The sequence below is a fragment of the Anabrus simplex genome, chromosome 13 (genome assembly GCF_040414725.1).
Source record: "Anabrus simplex isolate iqAnaSimp1 chromosome 13, ASM4041472v1, whole genome shotgun sequence".
NCBI lineage: Eukaryota > Metazoa > Arthropoda > Insecta > Orthoptera > Tettigoniidae > Anabrus > Anabrus simplex.
Window position 1 is genome coordinate 77,731,644 of NC_090277.1, and position 25,036 is coordinate 77,756,679.

The window sequence follows — 25,036 nt, forward strand, 5'->3', positions numbered from 1 at the left end:
GAAGAGGAAACCCTTACAAATATATAAGACCACTATACATTACTTGGTTTGTAAGATTTACTGCTCATTTTCTTTCATCCATTGGTTATTTATTTATTTTTTTAAATTTTGGAATTGTTGTTGCCTCTTGAATCTGTTTAGGGAGAGCATTGTACACCTTCACAGAGTAGTGCCATAAGGAGTTACAATCAAACTTACTAGTTTTTACAAATTCGATATGGACTCTGTCTGCTCCTCGAGTGTTGTATGAAAGAATGTCAGAATTTATGATACAGATAGTGTTTATATAAACCAAATTATGCATAATTTTATATACTAACATAGATGAAGCTCTATCACGTAACATGTGGAGTGGTAGAAGTCTGCATTTCTTATACAAATAATACGTAGGTGTTAAGGGTGGTAAATTATAAAGTATTTTAGTGCTCCTTTTTGTAAAATGGCAACATAATCAAAGAGTTCCTTATTGCAACATCTCAAAACATTAATCATATAAGTCAGATGACTTTAGTTTTTAAACTAAAACATTCCACACACATATAATTTTCAAATTCAAGTAAACTGTTATTAGAGTACTAAAGTTAAAGACATTTTATATTATATGTATGTAATTGGGAACATGCATCAATTTCAAAAATATTTTTTTTGAAAAGTACACCAATGAAATAGTACGTAAACGTATTACATTGTGGTATGTTGCCTTGTTTTCTACCATTAAAAAAATATTTAATAGTGCCTTTCCGCAAGGCGAGTGAAACGGCCTCTGACGTAAGCGGCGCGCTGTGACGTCACGATACAGTACCGCATGGAGCTCTACCAGCCGTTGTGCATCAGCCGTTGCTAAAAGCCGATTGTTTATTATACATGATCGCGAATAACTTCGAAATGAGAGAAGAAAGGTTCAAATCAGCACAGTCAGACAATCTATCATGTGTAGATGTCATCATTCTTGAAAAGTAGTGACTTTTGTGGCCGCAGAAATTCGCGGATAACAAGCAAGTTTGTAAGTGGCGTCTTTTATATACGTACAATAGTATTAGGATAACAACGAACCTGGATACATATCACATCACTTTCAACTTTTCAACATTTCCTTCTAGACTGATTCCCCTATTAAAGAATAACATTACATTTTCGGGCTTTCAGCATTAGTAAAGTAAGAAATCGGATTTCAGCACTAACATAAACATATAGGTAGCATTATAGTACTAGTCCGCTTCTGTGGTGTAGTGGTTAATGTGTGCCACTCCCGGAGGCCCGGTTTCGATTCCTGGCTCTGCCATGAAAGTTGAAAACAAATACTACGAGGACTGGAACGGGGTCTATTCAGCCTCGGGAGGTCAACTGAGTAGAAGGGTTTCGAATCCCACCTCAGCCATCCTCGAAGTGGTTTTTCGTATTTTCCTACTTCTCCTCCAGGCACCTAAGGCCACGGCCGTTTCCTTCCCTCTTCCTTGTCTATCCCTTCCGACCCTCCCATCCTCCAACAAGGCCCCTGTTGAGCATAACAGGTGAGCCCGCCTGGGCGAGGTAATCGCCCTCCTCACCAGTTTTCATCACCATGCTCAAAGTCTCACGTTCCAGGACACTGCCCTTGAAGTGGTAGAGGTGAAATCCCTCGCTGAGTCCGAGAGAAAACCAACCCTGAAGGATAAACTGATTAAGAAAGAAAGAAAGAAGGAAAGAAAGAAAGATCATAGTACTATAGGGCTATAATCTATCATTCCCCAAAAAATATATATTTATGGTTGGGACAACTGGCCTACCCACTTCCAGTGCCCATGAAAGAGAATTAAATATCTTTGTGGAGGGAAAAATGTTAAACATGATAAAGATAAATATGACTTCATCTAGTTTTCACAAGTCGGGCTGAGTGGTTCAGACTGTTGAGGTGCTGGCCTTCTGACCCCAACTTGGCAGGTTCGATCCTGGTTCAGTCCGGTGGTAGTTGAAGGTGCTCAAATACGTCAGCCTCGTGTCGGTAGATTTACTGGCACGTAAAAGAACTCCTGCAGGACTAAACTCCTGCACATCGGCGTCTCCGAAAATCGTAGAAGTAGTTAGTGGGGGGTGAAGCCAATAACATTAATTACATTTGGCTTTTAACAAGCTGAGCATACCAGGAAAGAAAAGTGTCCTGGTGACATTTTAGTCGCTCAATACAGGAATGTCTTTGGGTGCTGTGGCTTTTACTTTTTTTTTTTTTTTGCTGTTTGCTTTACGTCACACCGTCACATATAGGTCTTATGGCGACGATGGGACAGGAAAGGCCTAGGAATGGGAACAAAGCGGCCATGGCCTTAGGTACAGCCTCAGCATTTGCCTGGTGTGAAAATGGGAAACCGCGGAAAACCATCTTCAGGGCTGCCGGCAGTGGGGTTCAAAACCCACTATCTCCCGGATGCGAGCTCACAGCTGCGCGCTCCTAACCGCACGGCCAACTCGCGCGGTATTTTTACCCTTCGGTTTATTGACTTGGCTTGTATAACCTAAAACTTAGGCTAAGTTGGATAATATTTTAAACACCTACATCACTATTTTCACCTGTGTGCAATTATGTTATTTATTTCATTAATATTATGATAATTATTATAATTGAGCATTGTTAACTTATAAGACCCCAACAGACAAGCATTGGTTTTGTGTAGAGTTATACATTTGTTAAATTCACGTTGTTTCCTTTCATGATGTACACGCCTATTCTTTGTTACATTATAGAGTATTTAGATATAGCCTAAATTTCTTTCCCAATTAAGCTCTTCAATAAAGACATACATAACTGCCCCATGCCAAGATATATTGGTAGAATTAGAGCTGTCAAAATGGTTCATAACCCCTTTGATTTATTATCTTGACGTGGATCACCCAAAACATAGGTTAGGTTTGGAGAATACTTTAATAATCAGCATTATTTAATGCACTGTTTATTACTTTCATATTCCAAGATGTAATTTAAGCATTTAAATAAAGCATCATACATTAAAATTTAAAGTTTTACTACTAGAACAGCTGACATGGAAAAGTGATTTGAACATTCAAACAAATTCATCTTGCGTTAAAATCTTCAAAAAAATACACTGTAGACTTTTCCGATATATCACCAGCATTTCTCTGGCTCGCCAAAATCCATTTCTCCCTAGTTTTAGCGTCTTTGGAACATTTATAAACAATTTGTTTGGTATGGTATGGTATGCGATGTGCTATTGCACATCGGAACTCTACACCATTTATAAGTTTTCTGCCTCACTGTCTGCGCAGGATTCATTTTAAGTCTAAAATATACCACTCAGATTATTATCCAATGTATAGACCTCGAATTTAACCATACTAGACACTAACGTAAAGTGGAAATACGCGAAGTGTATCCTGCTTCTCACAGCACACTATGTGTTATTTCGTCTGCTAATTCAGTCAACCTGTACGATGACGTCAGACCAATGAGATCGCGTACTTGCGTGACGTGACATTTTCGTAGATTTTTATCACGTTTGGAGTTATTATTTGTACATTCTGATCACATTTTTGAACTCTGCATGAAATTTTGAATCAGATTAGCATATTTTTAATTAAAACCCCGGATCATGCATGTTCCCTATTGAATTTGTGACCATGGGGTACCAGAAATACTTGTCAGTTGGATCAAGATGCTCTGTCAGCATCTTGGAGAGCTTTCCAGTGGAAGTTGGTGCACACCCAGGCTCCGTACAGTCCCTTGGACTCTCTTATATGCAGATAATGTCACACTTGCTGATACCACTGGAACAGGATTGCGGCATTAAGTTGAAGACTGGAATGGCCGTCTCTCACAATATAGTCTTAGATTGAACGAAAAGAAGACCGAATACCTGGAAACCATCCATCTCAAGCAACGGCTCCATTAAGTTGATGGTGAGACCTTAACAAAGACCGTAAGCTTTGGGAATCTAGGATCTCACCTACAGACTGATGAAGGGATAGGTGATGAAGTGGAAATTAGGATAAAGACAGGATGAATGAGATGGAGAGAAGGGAGAGGCGAATTCTACGACAGAAGGATGCCACTACATTTGAAGTCTAAAATATACCGCATTGTAGTATATCCTGTTACTTTATATGGTGCTGAATGTCAGCCTGAGAAATGTGTGTGCTCTGTTGGTCTATGGGCATCACACTCATCACTGAGAAGGCACGGGAAAAGCATCTCCAATGGTATGGTCATGTCCTGTGTGCAGCACCTGGAATGGTTGCAAAATTCAGCCACTGCTTTGAAATTAATTAGCAACATCCATGTGGGCATCCAAAGCATCATTCATTCATTCATTCATTCATTCATTCATTCATTCATTCATTCATTTAGCTTCCATAGACTGTACAATTACATACTTTGAAATATGCCAACAGTATAGGAGTTGTCCAGTGATTTCCTAATACTAACAATAATATACGCACAATAATGAACATTTTGAAGAAGAAGAAAAAGAAAAACAGAAACACCAAATACCTCAATGTTAGGACAGCACATCTTAATTATTTAAATAATAAATAATATTAATAACCAATATTTACAAGACAAAATAAAAATCTATGAGTTTGGTGTTAATAATAATGTCACTGGCTTGATGCAGTAAATGCTGATATGAAGACTCTCAAGTTAAGAGCACATGGTACCTACGATTGTACAAAATGACTAGCTAAGATTAAAACAGCAAACCCTGTACCTGTTGGAAAATGCTAGGAGGAAGATGAAGAAGAAACAAATGTAGGACTATTAATCCTCAATGGCTGGAAGGGAACTCAGGCAAGGAAGAGCACATTGACATTCTAGAGTGGACAGAAGGGAAGGGCAAGGTTAAACATAATAATAATAATAATCGTATGGCCTCAGCTACCGTTTTGCAGACATTTCGATTTGACGCCATCTGGCTGTCTGCTCGTCAATACATTTTGATGTGCAAGTTACTTTAGGTGGTATGAAAAGCAATCATTTTTGGATGAATAACGAAACGTATTGAGTTAACATGTAATACAAGTTTGTTTGATGCAACTGCCTTCAGCCGCAATGACAGTTTCAGTGCAGGATTGGAAGCCTCACGTGGTCCTTATCGATAATGGTCATTACTCGGGTAATGGCGGCTTTTAGGGAAGCACTCCCATCATGGGAATGCTGATTAGTTTTCCATTCGACAGTACCCACATGTGATTAAAAGAGGATTTAGCTGTAGATCCGACAAGTTCGGTGGTCGCTTGTTCGTTGCGATGTGGTCGTGCGAATTAGTCAGTTCAGCTTCTCCTAAAAGAACCATCAATATTAGTAGAGCTAGTTTCCATGGAACTTGACACCAAACAAGGAAGTTCATAAAATATTATGATTTTATGTATTATTATTTCTACCTAATAAAAAAATCGCCAGCCCCATGATGTAGGGGTAGCATGCCTGCCTCTTACCCAGAGGCTCCGTGTTCGATTCCTGGCCAGGTCAGGAATTTTTACTAGTACCTGGGGGCTGCTTCGAGGTCCACTCAGCCTACGTGATTAGAATTGAGGAGCTATCTGGCGGTGAGATAGTGGCCCCGGTCTAAAATGCCAAGAATAACGGCCGAGAGGATTCGCCTTGCTGACCGCACGACATTTCATAACCTGCAGGTCTTTGGGCCGAGCAGCGGTTGCTTGGTAGGCCAAGGACCTTCGAGGGCTGTAGTGCCATGGAGATTGGATAAAAAATATTATATGCACTAGAAATGCTCATTTCCATACCTAAAAACCTACAGATTCTGAATCCTGTTGAAACACACATGACTTTCTGTAGAGTACACTATCTGACTGAGGCTTCAAAATGGTCTCCTGCACCTCGATATGGCCAACTGTATTCACGTTGAAGGCCCTGTGGAAGTGTCCTTCACTATTAGCCACAAAACCCTCCATCTTCTGAATATGTATGTATTACTATTGCTACAAACACCTACCCAATTAGACCATGCAGAATTGGGAATCATTCCTTCAACAATATGATAACTGTATATACTTTGTATTCTAGTCAGATCTTCAATTGGTGTTTTACAGGCACTGGTATACGACAAAGCTCTGCGTCTCTGCGTGTGGACGATCACAGACCACAAGGAGGGGCACACAGACCAAGAGGAAGACCATTGCCCGAATGGTACAGTCAATGGACAGTTCCACAAAAAAGTGGAGAGGATGGGGACCAAGTGTAGTGCCACCACTGATGTCGGTACCATCACTAACCTCATGTCGGAGGATGCCTTCAATGTGATGCAGTTCTTCTGGATCGGTCATTACATCTGGGCTATACCACTCAAGGTATCAATATTAATAGAGCTAGTTTCCATGGAACTTGATGTCAATCAGCTGTTTCTGTTATTACCATATTTACTCTCCATTTTTATACCCCCTTTTCTTCTTACGTTTCAACTTCACAAAATAGGGAAGGGTATAATACAGTACGGTAGGTGAAAATTTCACATGATATAGGTCAGGTTGACATTGTTTAAAGGCAGAAAAAGGAACATCTAGAATCTTTAACACTTTGCAGACATATGGATACGAGAAATTTCTGCAGTCAGGACATGCACATTTTCGGGTAAACAAGGAAGTTCATAAAAAAAGATATCCACTAGAAATGCTCATTTCTATACCTAAAAACCTACAGATTTTCCCAAATGTGTACCTTTCCAATTAATAAACAGTGCATAAGGTGCAATTGTGCCAAACTACACTTTGTCAAAAAAAAATTGCAAGGAAAAAACACATCAAGTGGTAGGTTCACTTTTATGTGTTTGGAATTATTACAGAATACAGGTTCTTTAGGTTTCGTGTCATCAGGATTTACTTCCTTGCATCCATCAACATCTGGTAAACTTCCCGTGCTTTCATCACTTGATTGTTCTTACGTCCCTTGTATTTCGTTCTCAAAATTGCTATCGTCACTACTGGGTGTCTTGTCCTAAAACTTCATTTATCTCTTCCTCATCTAAAATATTATATCACTTTCTATTCAACCCGGAAGGGCCAGTTGAAACCTGTGGTCAAGCCAATGAACATGCTTGTTCCCATAGTTTATTCTCTTTATAGATTTCCTAGTAATTGTAAACATTGCTTGGAGATGGCAGCAGAAGCTACTCCATGGCTCCTTGAATGCATCCTTTGGGGCTGATGCAATGTATAATAGACAAAAGTTAAAAGAAGCAAAAGCACAGAACAGAAAAAGTGAGTTTTTGACTTGATATCGACAACCGACTGTGGAAGCGTATTGCTTGTCAATTATTTATTGACATACTCTTTACGCCTCGATACTTAATACTGTCGGGGTTGGAAAAGAACAAGAGTTGACCAAGGGAGTTTGGGTAGGATAGATGAAAGTGAAAGGGCCTGGCACAAGTAAGGAGAATCAATACCAAGACTCAGCTAAGGGCCCTGTAGTTGCCAACCCACGTTCCCAAGTTAAGAGCCCCTGGGACCCTTTTTAGTCACCTCTAACAACAGGCATGGGATACCATGCGTGTTATTCTACCACCCCTACCCACAGGGGGAAAAAAATGGAAGGGGTCCGACACTTTGAAAAACTGAAGTATTGGCCAAGAAAGGCAAGGGCCACAAAGAGTGTGAAAATGAAAGTCTCCCTAGGCCTCGAAAACCTAATACTGTCAGGGTCAGAAAAGAACGAGACTCAACCAAGGGAAGTCAGTTAGGATAGATGAAAGTGAGGAGCCTGGTACAAGTAAGTGAAAGAAATGCCAGGACTCGGCTAGGAGCCCTGTGGTCCCCAATCCATGCTCCCAAGTTAACAGCCCCTTTTAGTCACCTCTTATGACAGGCAGGGGATACCATGGGTGTTATCAGGCCCACTGACAGGCAAATAAGGGGTCTGGGCCCCTAAATTCCGGTAACCTCCCCCCCCTCCCCCCCCCAATTAATTTAGACGAGAACTGTGAACTTGCAAGTTATTTTATAACCAAGACTCACCTGATTATCATCCCATGGCTGCAGAGTCGGTGCCAAAAATTGGTGCAAATATGCTGTATTGTGGTGCCAATTTAACACAAAAATGCACCAAAACTGCACCATAATTACACTACATCTTTTTTCACATTAATTTATGCCATTGTTACATCAACAGAAGTGACATTTTACAACGTAGTTACACTAAGTAAACTCCTGTCCTCATCCCTAGGTGGCGTCACACCCCCATTGGAGGTGAGCTGCATGTACCATTTCAACCACATACCAGTCCTCCTACCATTCTTAAATTTCTGCCAGTACCGGGAATCGAACCTGGGCCTCTGAGGATGGCAGTTAATAGTGCTAACCATTACACTATGGAAGCGGACATAGTTACACTCAAAATGAAGTATTATTAATCAGACAATTTCTGCACCAAGATTGCACCAAAAATGCACCAAAGTCATTTTTTTTTTCAACATTCTTTGTCAACACCACTGATGACCCAAATTAAATTTTTATTTTTAACTCATTTTTCTGATCCCGGGCCCTCTGCAGGCCTGGGCATTTACCTTTCCTGCCCCACACCCCCGGCCCTGGGTATTATTTCTGCTGCCCTCATCCACAGCGGTTGGGGGACAAAGTGGAAGGGGTTCAACACTTCAAAAAATGAAGGTATCGGCCAAAGAAAGACAAGGGCCACAAAGGGCATGAAAATGAAAGACTTCCTAGGTCTTGAATGCTCTAATAATGTTGAGGTGGGAAAAGAACAAGAGTTGACCGTGAATGCCGACCCACACTCCCAAGTTAAGAGCCCTTGGGTCCCTTTTAGTTGCCTCTTACAACAGGCAGGAGATGCTGTGTGAGTGTTATTCGACTTCACACTATCGTCAGCTCCTGTGTATGTTTACTCCTCATCCCGAAGGCTGGTTGGATCCTCAACTGCTCCTCCACTAGCTGTCACAGATGGTCGAGGCATTTATGAAGAGGCGTACTAGGGAAATGAGGAGCGACATAGTTTCCCATTGCTTTCCTCACTGAGCCAGAAGTTGCTATTACATATCAGTCTGCCAAACCCACAGAAATGCACCAAATGCACCAACCGACCCTATGAGCAATATTTATCACACCATCCATACATAGCACGTACTGGTTGCATAAGGAATGGCATTACTAGCATCGGTCATACCTCAGTCACCTTCATATTGTCAAAGCCAAGGATAAGACTGTGACAGATCAATGAAAGTAACAAAATTGTCACACCAGGTGACAAAGTAAATACTGGGTCTCACCAGAAAAAGCTGATGGGTTGCATAATATTGTAGAAAATTTGTTCAATGAAGGACTGAAAAGTAGTAAGAAGGGGTTACACAATTGAGAGTCAGGTTAAAAAATACTTGATTAACGACTTGTACATTAACAGACTACGTGAAAAGAGGACGAGAATAATGAAAATAAAGTTGTGAAATAGCATTCCAAATCTCCAAGTCTATTAAGGGACTTGATAAGGGTTCAACGACTTTTTATGTTAAATGTGGCCTGTATTTGAGCAACCGTAACTTTTAAGTGTAGGAATGCTTGAAATGTCTTGAATTGGTGGAAGGACCAAAGTGCTTTCCTGTGTTTTTAAACCAGGGCAGAACACTCATCATCCCACCACTTGATTTTTTGAAGGGTACACTTTAATGAATATGTAACAAAAGGGTGGTGGAGGTCTAAAACTTCATTCTCAGCCCCTATGAGCTTGTTTCTCCTTTTCTGCTTCATCTGAAAAGTAGACATTAACTGTCATCTAGACAAGTCTTGCAATGTATAATTTAACACATGATTCTTTCTGTTCCAGATAGCGGTGCTCATGTATCTCCTCTACCTCCAGTTGGGATACAGCGCTATTATTGGTGCAACATTCTGTATTTTAACAATGACGCCTCTTCAGTTTGTAATTGGAAAGAAAATGTCTGTTAACTCCAAAGCTGTCACAGTGAGTTTCTTTGTTTTTTAATTTGATTTGAGATGTAATTAAATGTAGGGTCTGATAACTTGTGAAATCTGAAATAGCTTCTCACCTATGCAGCCTTGATTCAGAATCCAGCAGTAGCAAAATTCCTTGGAGGTATTTCAGGCACTGCCTATCCACAGATATTGAACAGTTGGTAAAAACAAATCTGCAACATTTACCGTTTAAACGCAAATACTCTGCGCATATTTTTCAGAGAACTTGGTGAATAAAAACTTGGAGTGCACACATTAATTGAGTAAGGTTGGTACCGCTTCGCCTCAAACAATGGATCCCGTTATAGAGGGAGATAATTTAAAACTTTGTACTTTTGCTCACGGGCTGCGGGAATCTCCAAGCAAGTGCCATATGGCTTGTGTAAAGCTTGGTGTTATTAAAAATCTTGACAGCTGACATGGGCAGATTAAATATAAACAGGAATGATTTTTTTTAAATTTATTGTCTCAACAAAAAAATACACATATAGAGATCACTTTTCTAGATAGTGTCCTGCCTTCTCCATCGAAGAAAGAAGAGGGATGTGTGCAGAGCCACTTCTACACTTGCATCATTATCATCATCAAACTGCTGTCCTCCTGGGTCTTGTTTGAGTGGTCTGAACAAATGGTAGTCGCAGAACGATAAATCTGGAGGGTGTTCCAGAGGTGTCCAGTACATTTCCTCCAGTTTTTCCACGTTAAAGCGGCAGTATGCGGCCTTGCATTGTCGTGGAGAAGAACGACAATTTCAATTTGGATCGGTTGCCGCCGCATGTTGCGATACACAGCTTTTGCTTCATCCAAAAGGTGACAGTAATAGGCTGCATTAATTGTCCTTTGTTTGTGAAGAAAATTCACCAACAAAACATCTGCAGAGTCCCAGAAAATGGTTGCAAGCACCTTTCCAGCAGATAGGCACATTTTGGCCTTGTCTCTTCTCCATCACACCATGCTTGCTTTGACTATGGGGTGTAATGATGCACGCAAGTTTCATCACAAGTCACAGTACAATGCAAGGAATTCTCTCCTTCCTCCTCATAGTGACGCAGGAGTCTCTGAAAAACTTCCTGGTGTAAAGTTTTTTGTTTCTGGTTGAGGAGGTGAGGAAACCACCTGGTAGACAATTTTCTGAAATGGAGTTTATCTCAGATGATGGTTTGAACACTCCCATAACTTAATCCTATGGCTAAAACAATTTGCAAAGGTTTTATTCACTGATCTGCACCAATAATGTCATGAATGACAACAATGTTGTCTGCAGTGGTGCTTGTCCGCAGTGTCCTTTCTTAAGGTTCATTTTCCACAGCTTCTCTTCCTGCAACAAATTTTTTTAGCCCACTCATACACTCGAGTCTGCAAAGTGTTTCTTCCCCAAACTGTGCGCAGATCCATCCCATAATTTTGAAAGGTTTGGTTCCCACTTTTGCTAGAAATTTGATAATGATGCATTGCACAACAGATGTGTGCACCTTTTGCTCACTCATGGCGTGCTGAAGCAGCCCAGCTCTCCACCGTCGTTCACATGCAATAATCCCTTCTCCAGACACCCCCACCAACGTCCTGGCAAAGCCCCACCTCAGAATTGTTATTAACAGCAGCGGTACGTTCAAATTCCCATTTATATTTGATCCGCCTTCGTAGCAGTTCACTAGTAACTTTTTTTTTTTTTTTTTTTTTTGCTTTATATTGCACTGACACAGATAGGTGTTATGGCGATGATGGGACAGGAAAGGGCTATGAGTGGGAAGGAAGTGGCCATGGCCTTAATTAAGGTACAGCCTGGTGTGAAAATGGGAAACCACAGAAAACCATCTTCAGGGTTGCCGACAGTGGGGTTTGAACCCACTATCTCCCGGATGCAAGCTCACAGCTGTGCAACCCTAACCGCATGGACAACTCGTCCGGTTACTAGTAACCATCGGAGTGTGAGGTGTGCTGTGAGGTTATTATCAGATGGTCAAGTATTGTACACTGCTGAAAATATTTATGGTCGAGTGTTATTTGGTCGAATTTGATTCCCGGCCGGGTCACAGAATTTTACTGGTCGTTTGGTTCAAGGTATACTCAGCTGGTGCTATTACAATTGAGAAGCTATCCGACTGTGATATGGCGACCCTGGTCCAGAAAACCAAAATAATAACTGAGAAGATTTGTCGCACTGATCATACATTGCCTCAAAATCTGCAGGCCTTCAGGCTGAGCAGCAGTCGCTTGGTAGGCCGAGCCTGTCATGGCTGTAGTGCCATGTTTTTTTTAGCTTACTGCTGTATAGAATTGAGATGCAGTTTTTCTGACGTATTTCTGAGGCATCCCCTGATTAGAAGCAAGATAATGCCAGTCCCAGCGTTACAGCCAACAGAAATACGTACAGAATTGGCATCCTAGCAGTCGACGATTAAACAAGCCCACAGCTTGACTCAAAACTGACTAAGTTGACTAAGAAAAGATGATGAATTTTGAACCCACAGTGAAATATTTAAAAAACATGAACAACCTTAAAGATATTACCATTATAGGGCTTCTGGTAAACTGTAAGTGAGCGAGTGGAAACCGTCAATAAAGTTCCAATCTGTAATGGAAAACCTCTTTTTTTTCCATGCATCTGTCATCTCCCTAACACAGCTTCTCAATTTTATGTTGCGGCCCTTCCGACCCTTTATAATAAGGCAAACCAACCAGCCAACATTATGAAACGATAATCAAGAAAGGGACCGCTAGATTGAGAAGATATTGAGAATGCTGCTGTTTTAAAGCTTTAATTTCATCAGTGTTTTTTCCTTGTCACAGGCTTTTCGCCTGCACGTTATATCAGGCTTGGTTTCTCACATTTTTTCGCTCCTGCTCCCCTCCTAACCAATTTGATGTGATGAGTTTCTACAAGGATAGATTTTCTGCCTGAATTTTCGACAGTGATTTCAACCTGTTTTGTTACTGTTACAACCTCACTATGTGCACTTATCATTCACTTCCATCTGTATCATTTGTTTTCATTTCTTTTCTTCTCAGGTTAACACAGTTTTTAGTTTCAATTATTATTTTAGTATTAACACCTGTTTCACTGAATTTTGTCGCAGTGAGTTGTTTTTTGATCCACATAATGATGTAAATATTGTATATTTGTGCTAATTTTGTTTCCATCTAGGCTCTCTTTTATTTGTTTTTTCATTTGTTCCTTCATTATGTTTTTTGGCATTTTTTTACTTGTATTATGTAAATTATTTCAACTCCCCTCATTTTTCACTGAAGATGGCTCAAACAAGCCAAAACATGTTTGAATTTGTTTACTCCATCTAATGATGGCATATACGATGTACGGTATTGAATTAGGAGGATACACTCATTTTTTCACCTTTGTAAAGTGAAAACCGTCAATTCGGAACGATTCTAATATCTTGTAATTGTAACCTTTCTTTCCCATGATAAAAATTTAAAAACTAACGGTACCACAATTATACCGTCAAGTTTGCCGCAAAAAATAAAGCATTAAAATCATAGTGTACCGGTTTAGGCCTATACAGTTTACCCGATGGAATAAACTTGATCGTATCACTCATTCGCAAAGACTTTTCACTTTGCAAAGGAATTGAAAAGTACAACCTAGATCATGGTGGAACAGAAAGACTTTGCACTTTGCAAGAATTGAAAAGTGAAAAGTGCAAAGTTGAAAAGTTGCAAACTTTGTTCATGTTCATGTTCTGGGCCTACAAAATGTGTTTCTGCCCCTTTCCTGGCCAGTTTATCTGCCTTTTCATTTCCTTCTATACCTGCATGCGCTGGTATCCATATTATTTTGACAATGTTGTACTTTGAGAACTTCAGGAGAAGTGAGTGGCAATACCAGACAATTCTGGATATTATCCGGACTGCCTCTAGTGCCTTAATAGCCGCTTGGCTGTCTGTAAAAATGAAAGCGTTCTTATTCCTATAGTTCATTTTCAGTTGTGATTGTTTACAGTTGTTTTAATATTTTTCACAATACCACTCATTGTATTAATTTAATCTTTTTGTTTATTTCATCACAATTAAAGTGCCAGTTTTATGGTTAAAAATGATATACAATACATGTATATTATGATTTAATTGTGGCTCCCAAAAAATATTTAAAAGTGTGGCTGTAATCCAGTAACTGTAGGCTCAGTAGTGCTAGGATTAACATAGTTTAGTATGGTATGCTTTGCTCTAATGACAGTGCACAAATAGGGAAGTAACAAAATGAATTAAAATATTCATACCTAGTTCTTAAGAGTGCTTTGTTGTTGCTAGGAAACAAGTGACGAGAGACTGAGACAGACCAATGAACTCCTCCAAGGTATGAAGCTTCTCAAACTGTACGGCTGGGAGGACGTCTATGGGAGCCGCATCCTAGCAACTAGGAAACGAGAACTAAAGTTTCTTGACCGTGATTCTTTCTACTGGGCAGTAATGAGTAAGTAATGAAACTATATTCTAAGATGTTATATAGATCTCGGATATTTAATAAGCTAAAGATCAAAGTTGCCAATGGCATATATGCACAAAGGGCAAGAAGTAAATCTTACAAAAGCCATTCGCTTATACTTCTTGAATTATTGTAATTCAGAGCTACAATATATACAGTTTCGAAAGAATTCCATACCAGTGCCAACTGACGCCCAAAGATCTTCCAAATTCAGGTAGGAAGATTTCAGAATTTCTGACATATACAAAAGACCAAAGATGGATTGAATTTCTGCAGTTGTTGTGTTCACAGTGTCTCTTTCCCCCAAGTAATTACTTTCATTTTTCCTCTATCCATATGTTTGTAAATTTGGTTAAGTCACTCATCATATCGTCAGTGAGAAAGTTCCACACATCTAGTGGAGAGCATGCTTCAACGGCTTGTCTCCGCACTTGAGGTAAATGGGTTTTTATTTTATTTTGAGCAGAAGTCCTAACATTTTTAGGCGGTGTGTCAACGTTCCAGTGTGTTGTCCCACCTCTTCCAGTACCACACAGATTGGTTCATCTAGTTTACCTAGTTCCGTAATTCAGGAACATAAATTTCGGAATGGGAATTGTCTTCCAACACATCGGCATCACATCAATTGGCATCTCTTCTGCCTCTTTAGTGAAGAACTGTCTTAAAATGGATCTTCCCCCTATTTGCATTTAGCAGTTCTTGCAGCTTGTCACAGTGTCAGACAGTCTCCGAATTCTTTCGTCTTCTTCTTCCATGTCAATGCAGAATGTCAGAAAGCACTACACCACTGAAATATTTACACACTGAGCATAAATGTTTGCATAATTTCAGTAATATCAGAAGTCGCACACAAATGAAAACTCCGCCTTGCTGAGAAACGTGCGGGGTTGCACATGGAGGAATGCTCCAGGCTTTCACGAAAAGCGCGCTCGCACCGACAACGTGATTGTTGCTGGGTTAAAAGTTCTCCCACCACTAGCCGACAGTTTGAGGCAAAGATATTGAAAGGGACAGCTGCAAGAACAATCCTATGATATTACACTTTCGTAATTATTTAGAGCCTGAACGAAAACTCCATTTGCAACCTTTCACGGAAATAATGTATAGGAACAGCATTGTCACATCCGTGGTTTTGGCACAGAAGCAATGACATATTCTTCTACATGATTTTTTAGTTATGTTTGTTTTTACATTACGACAATTAAAACATTTCAAAATTAATTCTTTCATATGGACTTTTAGTGTGGTAAGGAATGAAAACGTTTTAGTAGTAGTTTTCCTAGAGTATTCTATAAACTTTATATGTCTTTTTTCAAAGCTGAAGAAGGCCCAATAGGGCCAAAAACATGTACTTTTAATGTGATCTTACTTGACATTTAATGTATTGACTGAAGTGGACGAATTACATATTTTCGTCTTTAGATAATTATCGTCGCTGTTCTATAAGCTGAGTACATTTATTATTATTTCAGCCTTTTTGACTCATGCCTCATCTGTGCTGGTGACACTGGTCACGTTCGGAATGTACTTTGTGCTGGAGAGTGAAGCTCTTTCAGCCAGCAGCGTGTTCACTGGACTGGCTCTCTTCAACCAGCTGACTGTGCCTCTCTTCATCTTCCCCATCACCGTCCCGATCATCATAAGTGCCATGGTAAGTAAGACATTCTCGTGTACCAGGCTGAGTGGCGCTGGCCTTCTGAGACCAGCTTGGCAGGTTCGATTCTGGCTCAGACCAGTGGTATTTGAAGGTGCTCAAATACATCAGCTGCATGCCAGTAGGTTTACTGGCACATTAAAGAACTCATGTGGGACAAAATTCTGGCACCTCAGCATCTCAGAAAACTGCAAAAGTAGTTAGTGGGATATAAAACTTTTTTTTTCCCCGCCTCCATAGCATAACGGTTAGCACTATTAGCTGCCGTCCTCAGGGGTCCAGGTTCGATTCCCAGTACTGCCAAAAATTTAAGAATGGCAGGAGGGCTGGTACATGCAGCCCACCTCCAATGAGGGTGTGCCTGAAAAGAACTTATTATTATTATTATTATTATTATTATTATTATTATTATTATTATTATTATTATTATTATTATTATTATTATTATTCATTGTTAGGGCCTCTGAGGACTGTGAGATCTCAACTGTTTGTCTTCTTGCAGGCCTACCAGGTTTTCATCCTTTCGGAGTGCTTTCTTTCATGCATCAGAATGGACATTCTTCTGTCGAGTTCAGACTTCTTCTTGATGAACCTGTCTTAAGTTTGTGTTTGACTGATGCTCGGTGTTAAAACGTCTGTTTCTGTGATTCCGTACTTTAAAAGATCCTTATTGATCTCCACCAACCAAAGGGGAATTGTTTTGAGACTTCTGGAGTAGGATAAACAATTACAGACCGGGCGAGTTGGCCGTGCGCGTAGAGGCGCGCGGCTGTGAGCTTGCATCCGGGAGATAGTAGGTTCGAATCCCACTATCGGCAGCCCTGAAAATGGTTTTCCGTGGTTTCCCATTTTCACACCAGGCAAATGCTGGGGCTGTACCTTAATTAAGGCCACGGCCGCTTCCTTCCAACTCCTAGGCCTTTCCTATCCCATCGTCGCCATAAGACCTATCTGTGTCGGTGCGACGTAAAGCCCCTAGCAAAAAAAAAAACAATTACAGATTCTTTAATCTGAATCTCTAAACACCAAACACAAGGTATCAGCCTGTAACATGATCATTCAGAAACTTGTTGGTAGTAACTGGGGTGCTGAACCTCAGGTGGTCCGTACTTCTGCCATGACACTTTGCTTATCTGCCAGTGAATATGCCTGCCCAGTGTGGTATAAATCCACCCATGCAAAGCAAGTAGATGTGGCCTCTAATGAAACTGCGAGACTAATTACTGTATATTTGAAGCCAATTCCAGTAGACAAATTGTATTGTATGGCAGGAATAGCTCCTCCCGATATACGCTGGGAAGTAGCCTCAAATGCCGAAAGGAAAAAAGTTGAAGAAAATGGGCTACATCCACTGCACAGACACACTCCGCTAAAGCTATTCGACAGGAGTAGGCTATATGTTGGCAATGGGTTTCACCCTCTCACTTCCTACTATCATATATCGTGTCATTCATTTCATCTCATTAACTCCTCTGATGAGGTTGATGTCATGAAGGGCATCTGGCCGTAAAAACTCGTTATGAAGGTTCATCTCACTTCATACCTGACCCTGAAGAGAAACGAGATAAGAGTTGTACATTCATCATCATCATCATCATCATCATCATCATCATGTCCGACTCGTTGGCTGAATGGTCAGCGTACTGGCCTTCGGTTCAGTGGGTCCCGGGTTCGATTCCCGGCCGGGTCGGGGATTTTAACCTTCATTGGTTAATTCCAATGGCCTGGGGGCCGGGTGTTTGTGCTGTCTCCAACATCCCTGCAACTCACACACCACACATGACCCTATCCTCCACAACAATTACACACAGGGCTGCACTCGGCTGGAAATAGCCACACAAAATTAAGAAACCATGATTGAAAACTCTAATCTTCACCTCTTTACTGGTTTCCAGCTTTAAGTCACATTGCACCACCAAATTAGTCTGTGTGAACATTATAATTTTTTTTTTTTTACTAGTCGTTTTAACATTACACTAACACATTAAAAAGTTTTTAGTGATGGAAGGATGGGAAAAGGCTTAGGGAAGGTAGTTGACATTGCCTAATTAATTTGTCTGGTATGAAAATGGGAAACCATCCCCAGGCCTGCCAACAGTGGGATCCAAAACTACCACCTCTCAGTTATGCGACGCTAACCACATGGCCAACTCACTTGGTTATTATAAAATCAAACTCGTCTCTTATCTGCATATTCATTATGATATCCCTGCACTAATGCACTGGTTGTATGCCAGGGGAATTGGGACGGATCTATCGCAGGGTGTCGTGTCCAAGATGGCCGCTATGCTCGGCAATCTAGACGATCCTGGGTCGAAGTTTTCCTACAGTTTCTCATTTAACTTGGTATGAAGTCAAGAAATGATCATGTCTAATGTTCTGGGCCATGAAAACCTTAATCAGATTGTCAAGCTGAGTAGTTCAAGTGGTAGAGCGCTGCCTTTCTGAGCCCAACTTGGCAGATTCAATCCTGGCTCAGTCCAGTAGTAATTGAACGTGTACAAGTAGCTCAGCCTTGTGTTGGTGGATTTATTGGCATATACTGTGGAACAAAATTCTGGCATCTTGCCTTCTCCAAAACCCACAAAAATTAATGTAGTTAATGGGACATAAAACCAGTAACATTTTTCTACCCTACTTAAAGAACAAATCTGTCACTCCAAGAACCAAGCTGCAGCCAACCATTCCTGCAAAACAAGACACAAAATTTCATTTAGCAGAGCCAAGATCTTATTAGCTATTCTCTGGAATCTTAAAAGAAAAATCTGAGAGGCTATTGAAATTAAGAAACACCCAAACAATATAAATTCAGAGGAAGGATACAAAATCAGCAATTTTTGGATGACTATTATATATAGATTACAATATGCAGGTCACAACACGAACATACAGCATGCCCTTAAGTTACACAACTGCACTGTCAATTGCCAGCTACGTGGCTAGTAACGCACGCATTCCAGACACTTCAGGATGCAATGAAGCGCTTACATCAGGCAGAGAGAGGGAGGAGGCTATTTAAAGGTGAAGCACAATAACGACTCTTGTAGTTAATTTTGCTGCCTGGGAAACTGATTTCCTTGGATTAAGTAGGAGTATTTCAGTAAAGAACACTGAAATATGTTCGAAACATCAGCAAACTCTATGGAAGGTACAGAAAACAACACAGTTTAACCCAGAAGAAGAAATAAATAACATTATTATTAATTGAAACATATCATTAAATTCTTTCTGACTGGGCAAGTTGGTCGTGCGGTAAGGAGCGTGCAGCTGTGAGCTTGCATCCGGAGGTAGTGTGTTCAAACCCCACTGTCGGCAGCCCTGAAGATGGTTTTCCGTGGTTTCCCATTTTCACACAAGGCAAATGCTGGAGCTGTACCTTAATTAAGGCCACGGCTGCTTCCTTCCCATTCCTAGGACTTTCCTGTCCCATCATTACCATAAGACCTATCTGTGTCGGTGCGATATAAAACAAATAGCAAAAAAAAAATCTTTCTGTTAGTAAAGTACACCCGTGTCCTCATCCCGAGGTGGCACAACTCTTTTCAGGCACACCCTCAATGGAGGTGAGCTACGCATGTACCATTTCAACCACATACCAGCCCTCCTGCCATTCTTAAAATTTCTGGCAGTACCAGGAATTGAACCCAGGCCTGAGGACGGCAGCTAATTAACGATTATGCTACTGAGGCAGACAGTCTTTCTGTTGATAAAGAACAATTTTTTACAAGCTTAACAATGTTTGTCCAATATGACTAAAATAAAGTCTAGTGAATCACTGAATTCAGTTATATATTGTCTTTATCTTTCCAGGTGAGCACTTCAAGACTTGAGGAGTACTTATCTCTCCCTGAAACTTCGAGAGTGGTGAACAGTGAGGCGAAACAGAGTCCGCTAGAAGAGAATATACAGGCTAGAGAATCATCTGGGAATGTAACGAAGGTATGACTACTAATTAGAGTGGCCTTTACCCAGAGAATATGTTCTTGAACAGTCGTAAATGTATTAAAAAGTCAATAGTGAATATTAAAATTACAATAATATAAAAACCAACTTACATTACATCTCAAAAAAAAATTTAAAGTACTTCTTAAAAATGTGATAACATGAATAATTAAAATTATCACATTGTCAATTCAAAACCTTGTATCTGAAACTAATATTGAATCTTTGTCTTAAGAACAGTAGTAAATGTTTTCCTATAAAACAGCACCAAGGTGAACACCAATCTTACAGAAAAACAAAACTTAAGTGTAACTTATGTGACGTGGTGTAGGCCACCTTTCTTGGATGTATTCTTTTTTTTTTTTTTTTTTTTTTGTAAAACAAAACACTGCAGCTTAGACAGGAGGAGTTTCTTGTCCAAAGTGTAAAATTTACAAACATATTTTACTCTGGTCATGTCTACTTTGCTTCCATTTAAAACTTGATGTAAATGGTTGAGAACATCCAAGTTATTTTCTTGAAGCCTGGTCTCTATCTCTTGCCTAGGTATGTCAATAACAGGTTACAGCATTGTAGCTTTGTAGGACTATTGCACTGTCTCAAATAGAGTTTTATTCTCACCTCCAATTTTTTGCCAGATTGTTGCCCTTTCTAGGTATCTCTGCTGCGCTTCCACAGTTCTCTCCTACCTCTGTGCAGTGATTGAACAATTTGAGTAAAAATGTCTTCAGTTCTAAAATATCGTAAATCATCAAATGCCCTGATGTTCGCGGGACTGTAGAGCCTTTGATAATGAGTCTCATTGTTAGAACTCTTCTGAGTGAAAGCAATTGTTAGCAGCCCTAAAATTTTCCATAGTTTCCCATTTTCACACCAGGCAAATGTTGGGGCTGTACCTTAATTAAGGCCACTGTCGCTTCCTTCTTACCTCTAGCCCTTTCCTATCCTAGCCCTTTCCTATCCCATAATCACTATAAGACCTGTCTGTGATGGTGCTACATAAAGCAAAATGTAAATAAACTTACGGTAAAGTTCAATGAAATGGGTTTGACAGTGAACATCTAAATCAATGAGTTGCTTCATGAGCAGTTTCCTGATCACGTCATCTCATATGATAGTGACCAACAATGACTGCCAAGGTCATGTGACTTAACCCCTTGTGAATTTTTCTTTGGGGTTACCAGAAACCATTGGTGTATGTCAATAAACCCTGAAACACCTACGACTTAAAGGAGGACATTCATTGAGTTGTGCGCGAAATCCAAGTGGAATCTTGTCAGGCAGTCGTAGAGAATTTTACAGACAGAGTTCTTGCATGTCAGCACAGCACGGGAGGTCGTATGCCAAAGGTCATTTTCCATACCTGAAATGGGAACATGTGGTGAACATGTATTATGTTAATGTGTTTTCAAAAATACAGTTCATAATTTGATATATCAAAGCCGGCATGCTTTTTGAAAAGCCCTATAAAAATGACAAGTTAAAAAGCCATAGAGTATTATTGCTCTCATGAAACCAGCAATGAACTCTGAATATTTGCTGAACTCTGGGGACAAGTGATTAAATCCAGGGACACTCCAGGGGCAAAACGCAGGATTCGGGGACCTGTCTCCAGGAAACGGGTGCGACTCTCAACTTGGGAGTAAGGGTTGTTGACCACAGGGGCCCAGAGCTGAGTCTAGAGTTACTTGTACTTACTGTTCACTGCCAGTGTTGCTTGAGCAACTTGTGTTCTCTTATGACCTCAACAATATTAGGCTAGTGAGATCTGGAGTGCCATTTGTTTAAACTTCCTTCATAGCCCTTCTCTTTCCTTTGCTGGTGTTCTGTAGTCCAAATCCTGCGAGATGCATTTTTATTTAAAAAAATAAAAATTCACATCTCTGTGGTTCAGTTTCCTCATAAAAATAGAAAGCACAAAATGAATTTTTTGCTTTACGTCACACCGACACAGATATGTCTTATGGCGACGATGGGTGAGGAAAGGCCTAGAAATTTGAAGGAAGCAGCCGTGGCCTTAATTAACGTACAGCCCCGGCATTTGGCTGGTGTGAAAATGGAAAAACACGGAAAACCATCTTCAGGGTTGCCGACAGTGGGGCTCGAACCCACTATCTCCCAATTACTGGATACTGGCCGCACTTAAGCGACTGCAGCTATCGAGCTCGGTAGAATGAATATCAATAGTCACATGAAACTAAAAGCGTGCTTTATATCTTTAAACCTTAATTCTTTTCTTCAACAGGAATCCAATGGAGATGAACCTGAAGCTCGAAGAGACAGTGTATTTGGCTTGCTCGACATCATGGAGGATGATGATGAAGATGCAACTGAAACACATGAGGAATCGTTGGTCCCTCTGGAAGATAAAACAGACTCCGCAGTTCTGGTACAAAATGGCTGTTTCACTTGGAGCAGTGATACTTACAAGAGTGTCATAACACTGCCAACATTGTCTGTCCCCAAAGGTGAGAATGCTGATAAGTTTACCAAGGAAAATGACTTTGAAAAGGACTGATGGTGTAGCAAGTATGGCCAGCATGTAGATAAGGGCGAGTCTTTCCTCTATGGCAAAACTTAGGGAGAAGATAGTGGGATAGTAAGCCCATACACAGCTACATTGGCATATAAATTTTCTAGCTCTTGACATGCCCAAGATTAGTATTTAATTGCATGTAATGAACTTCATTATTAAGCACTAAGCAAATCAAATCCAGAAGAGTCCACATTTTAATACTATTATACTGTGATATCTCTCAGAGGAAATACAACTTTTCTATTTTAAAAACATATTTCGTCCTGGTATATGGGACATCTTTAGCTAATATGCAAAATACATACTACATTGACAGTAGACACCCTAAAAATAAATACAGCATCTCTCTAAATCCAAGACGAGCCTGAATGCAAGACGACCGTCAATTTTTCTTTTTAAAAATTAAATCAAAGTGCTTTGTGAAATCGTAATTTTATTTGTAACAACCTTCAAATTTAATTTGAGAAAAATTAAACACCCACAAGTATCATGTAACTCCTATGTACTTCCCTAATCACTTGCCTTAGAGATATCCGATACTCCCTTTGAAAGTTCAGAGAATTCCTCTTCGCAAACCCACATTCGTATCACATCTCATGTTATGGCCAGTCTGACCTCGCATTTTTCATGCACATACCTCACAATTTCATCTTCGACTTCTTTAAAGCGTCCTTGTTGCGGACTACTGAATGCCTTTCTTTTACAGTACACATTTTTAGACTATCTGTGTCATCACACCAACGCCAAACAATGGCTTTAGTTATCGCATATTTTCTTGCAGCTGCACAATTATTATTCTTTTCTGCTTGTTAAATAACCATTAACTTAAAACTGGCATCACAATATTGACGAAAACTAGTTGAAAATTTGCTGGCAATACCAGTTCCACGTGTCTGTACGATATGACGATCTATCACAAAAATACTCCTGTTGTCTATAAAACTGTTACTTTTACTAAGCACCAGGTACAGTAGATGTGTTATAACTCTGCCACTGATTAGCTGTGGCCTTTCTAAGAATTTGAAGGATCGCATCCTTGCTATTCCAATATAATGACATTTCCTGCAAAGCTGGGACTCGCAAGTACATTATCGTCGACCTTACAGTTAGCTCAAGAGAGTAATATTTTGATGTCATTCTGTGGATTTGAGAAACATTCTTGTAGAGGCTAGTAGAATGTCATTCTCTCTTCACATTTTCCAAGAACCAGTGATGTTACACAGAGGCACTGTCGCAGCTAGCGATGTATAATAAAGACATGGACGTTGAAGGTCAACAGGATGTTACCTGCACAGTGGTTGAAGGAAAGCAGTGTGGTTACCGTGCTAGCTGCCAGTGGTGTTCATTACTGTTAAGTCACAAATGGAAGACGACCCTTGATTTTTTACATGAAATTCTGAGAGAAATACTTCGTCTTGGATTCGGAGAAATACGGTAGTTTTTTTAAACACTTTGGTCTCCTTTCTTGATTCTTTCATTCTAATGCCCTTCATGACCCTTCTTTCTCTTTTTTTTTTTTCCTTCCAAAATACGCTTACTTGAAAGAGTTGGAAGTCTTCCACATTTCTCCTCTGATTAGTGTTAATAAAGTGTATTAAAACACCACCACCAAAAATGTTATAATAATCTTTGATAAGAAAATTCACTTGATTGAGTGAAAACTATTTCAATTCTGTTATGGTAGTTTGTTAGTTCTACCAACTAGCTAACTTTCATTGTACTTTTGCAGGTAAACTCACAGTTATTGTGGGTCGAGTTGGCAGTGGGAAGACTTCCTTATTATCAGCCTTACTTGGAGAAATGCATACTCTGACAGGACATGTCACATGGGCAAAGTAAGTAATCTACATTAGCTCTGAATGAAAAATTACAATAGGGTTGAATAATGTTATGATAAAAAATAATTACTATATTGACCAATTCAACATTGAATTGGACTTGAGGAAGGATGTTGGAAGAGGAAGTGATAGAAAGAGGAGATAAAGATAAACTTGAAAACACAAGACAATCTCCACATACCTGCTCTCTGCTCATCAATCTCAGTTCTTTTACATCCATTTCTTCTCAGCCCCCAATGAGTTTGTTTCTTCTTCCCAGCTTCATCAGAAGGGCCATCTTCACAGATTTAACCTTAAAATCAAAATCTCTTTATTTGCAAATGAGGTGTCTACCTTGGTGGCAAATGGTACACTAAAATGCATTATTGTCAAGCACTAAATATTAAATTAATATGAAGAAAATTTTCCTGTAATACGATATTATACAATTTACGCTAACATTTTTTTTCTATTAAACACACAGTTCATCCTTAATAAATTTATATTGTTTAGAAATTTCTACTTATAATATCTCCTGTACTACTTACGAATATAGTCAACTGATATACAGTATGTGGAATTACTTCAAATGATACTATACAACTGGTATAAGATTAAAATTTACATTCCATTTATTTACTTATTATTATTATTATTATTATTATTATTATTATTATTATTTTTTTTTTTTTACGTATTCTGGAACCTAAGTACCATAA

The 25,036-nt window shown here is 39.8% G+C and overlaps 1 protein-coding gene across 1 annotated transcript in view; it reads left to right on the plus strand.

Annotated features, from left to right (window-relative positions):
• Sur (Sulfonylurea receptor) overlaps positions 1-25,036 on the plus strand; it is a gene marked incomplete at its 5' end in the record, with an annotated part of 143,622 nt that overhangs the window by 51,573 nt on the left and 67,013 nt on the right. Inside the window, 7 exons of the mRNA XM_067157409.2 lie at positions 6,040-6,297; positions 9,779-9,916; positions 14,194-14,356; positions 15,841-16,019; positions 19,833-19,961; positions 22,210-22,432; positions 24,230-24,335. Coding sequence (XP_067013510.2) covers positions 6,040-6,297; positions 9,779-9,916; positions 14,194-14,356; positions 15,841-16,019; positions 19,833-19,961; positions 22,210-22,432; positions 24,230-24,335 — 1,196 coding nt within the window. The remainder of the gene's footprint in view (positions 1-6,039; positions 6,298-9,778; positions 9,917-14,193; positions 14,357-15,840; positions 16,020-19,832; positions 19,962-22,209; positions 22,433-24,229; positions 24,336-25,036) is intronic.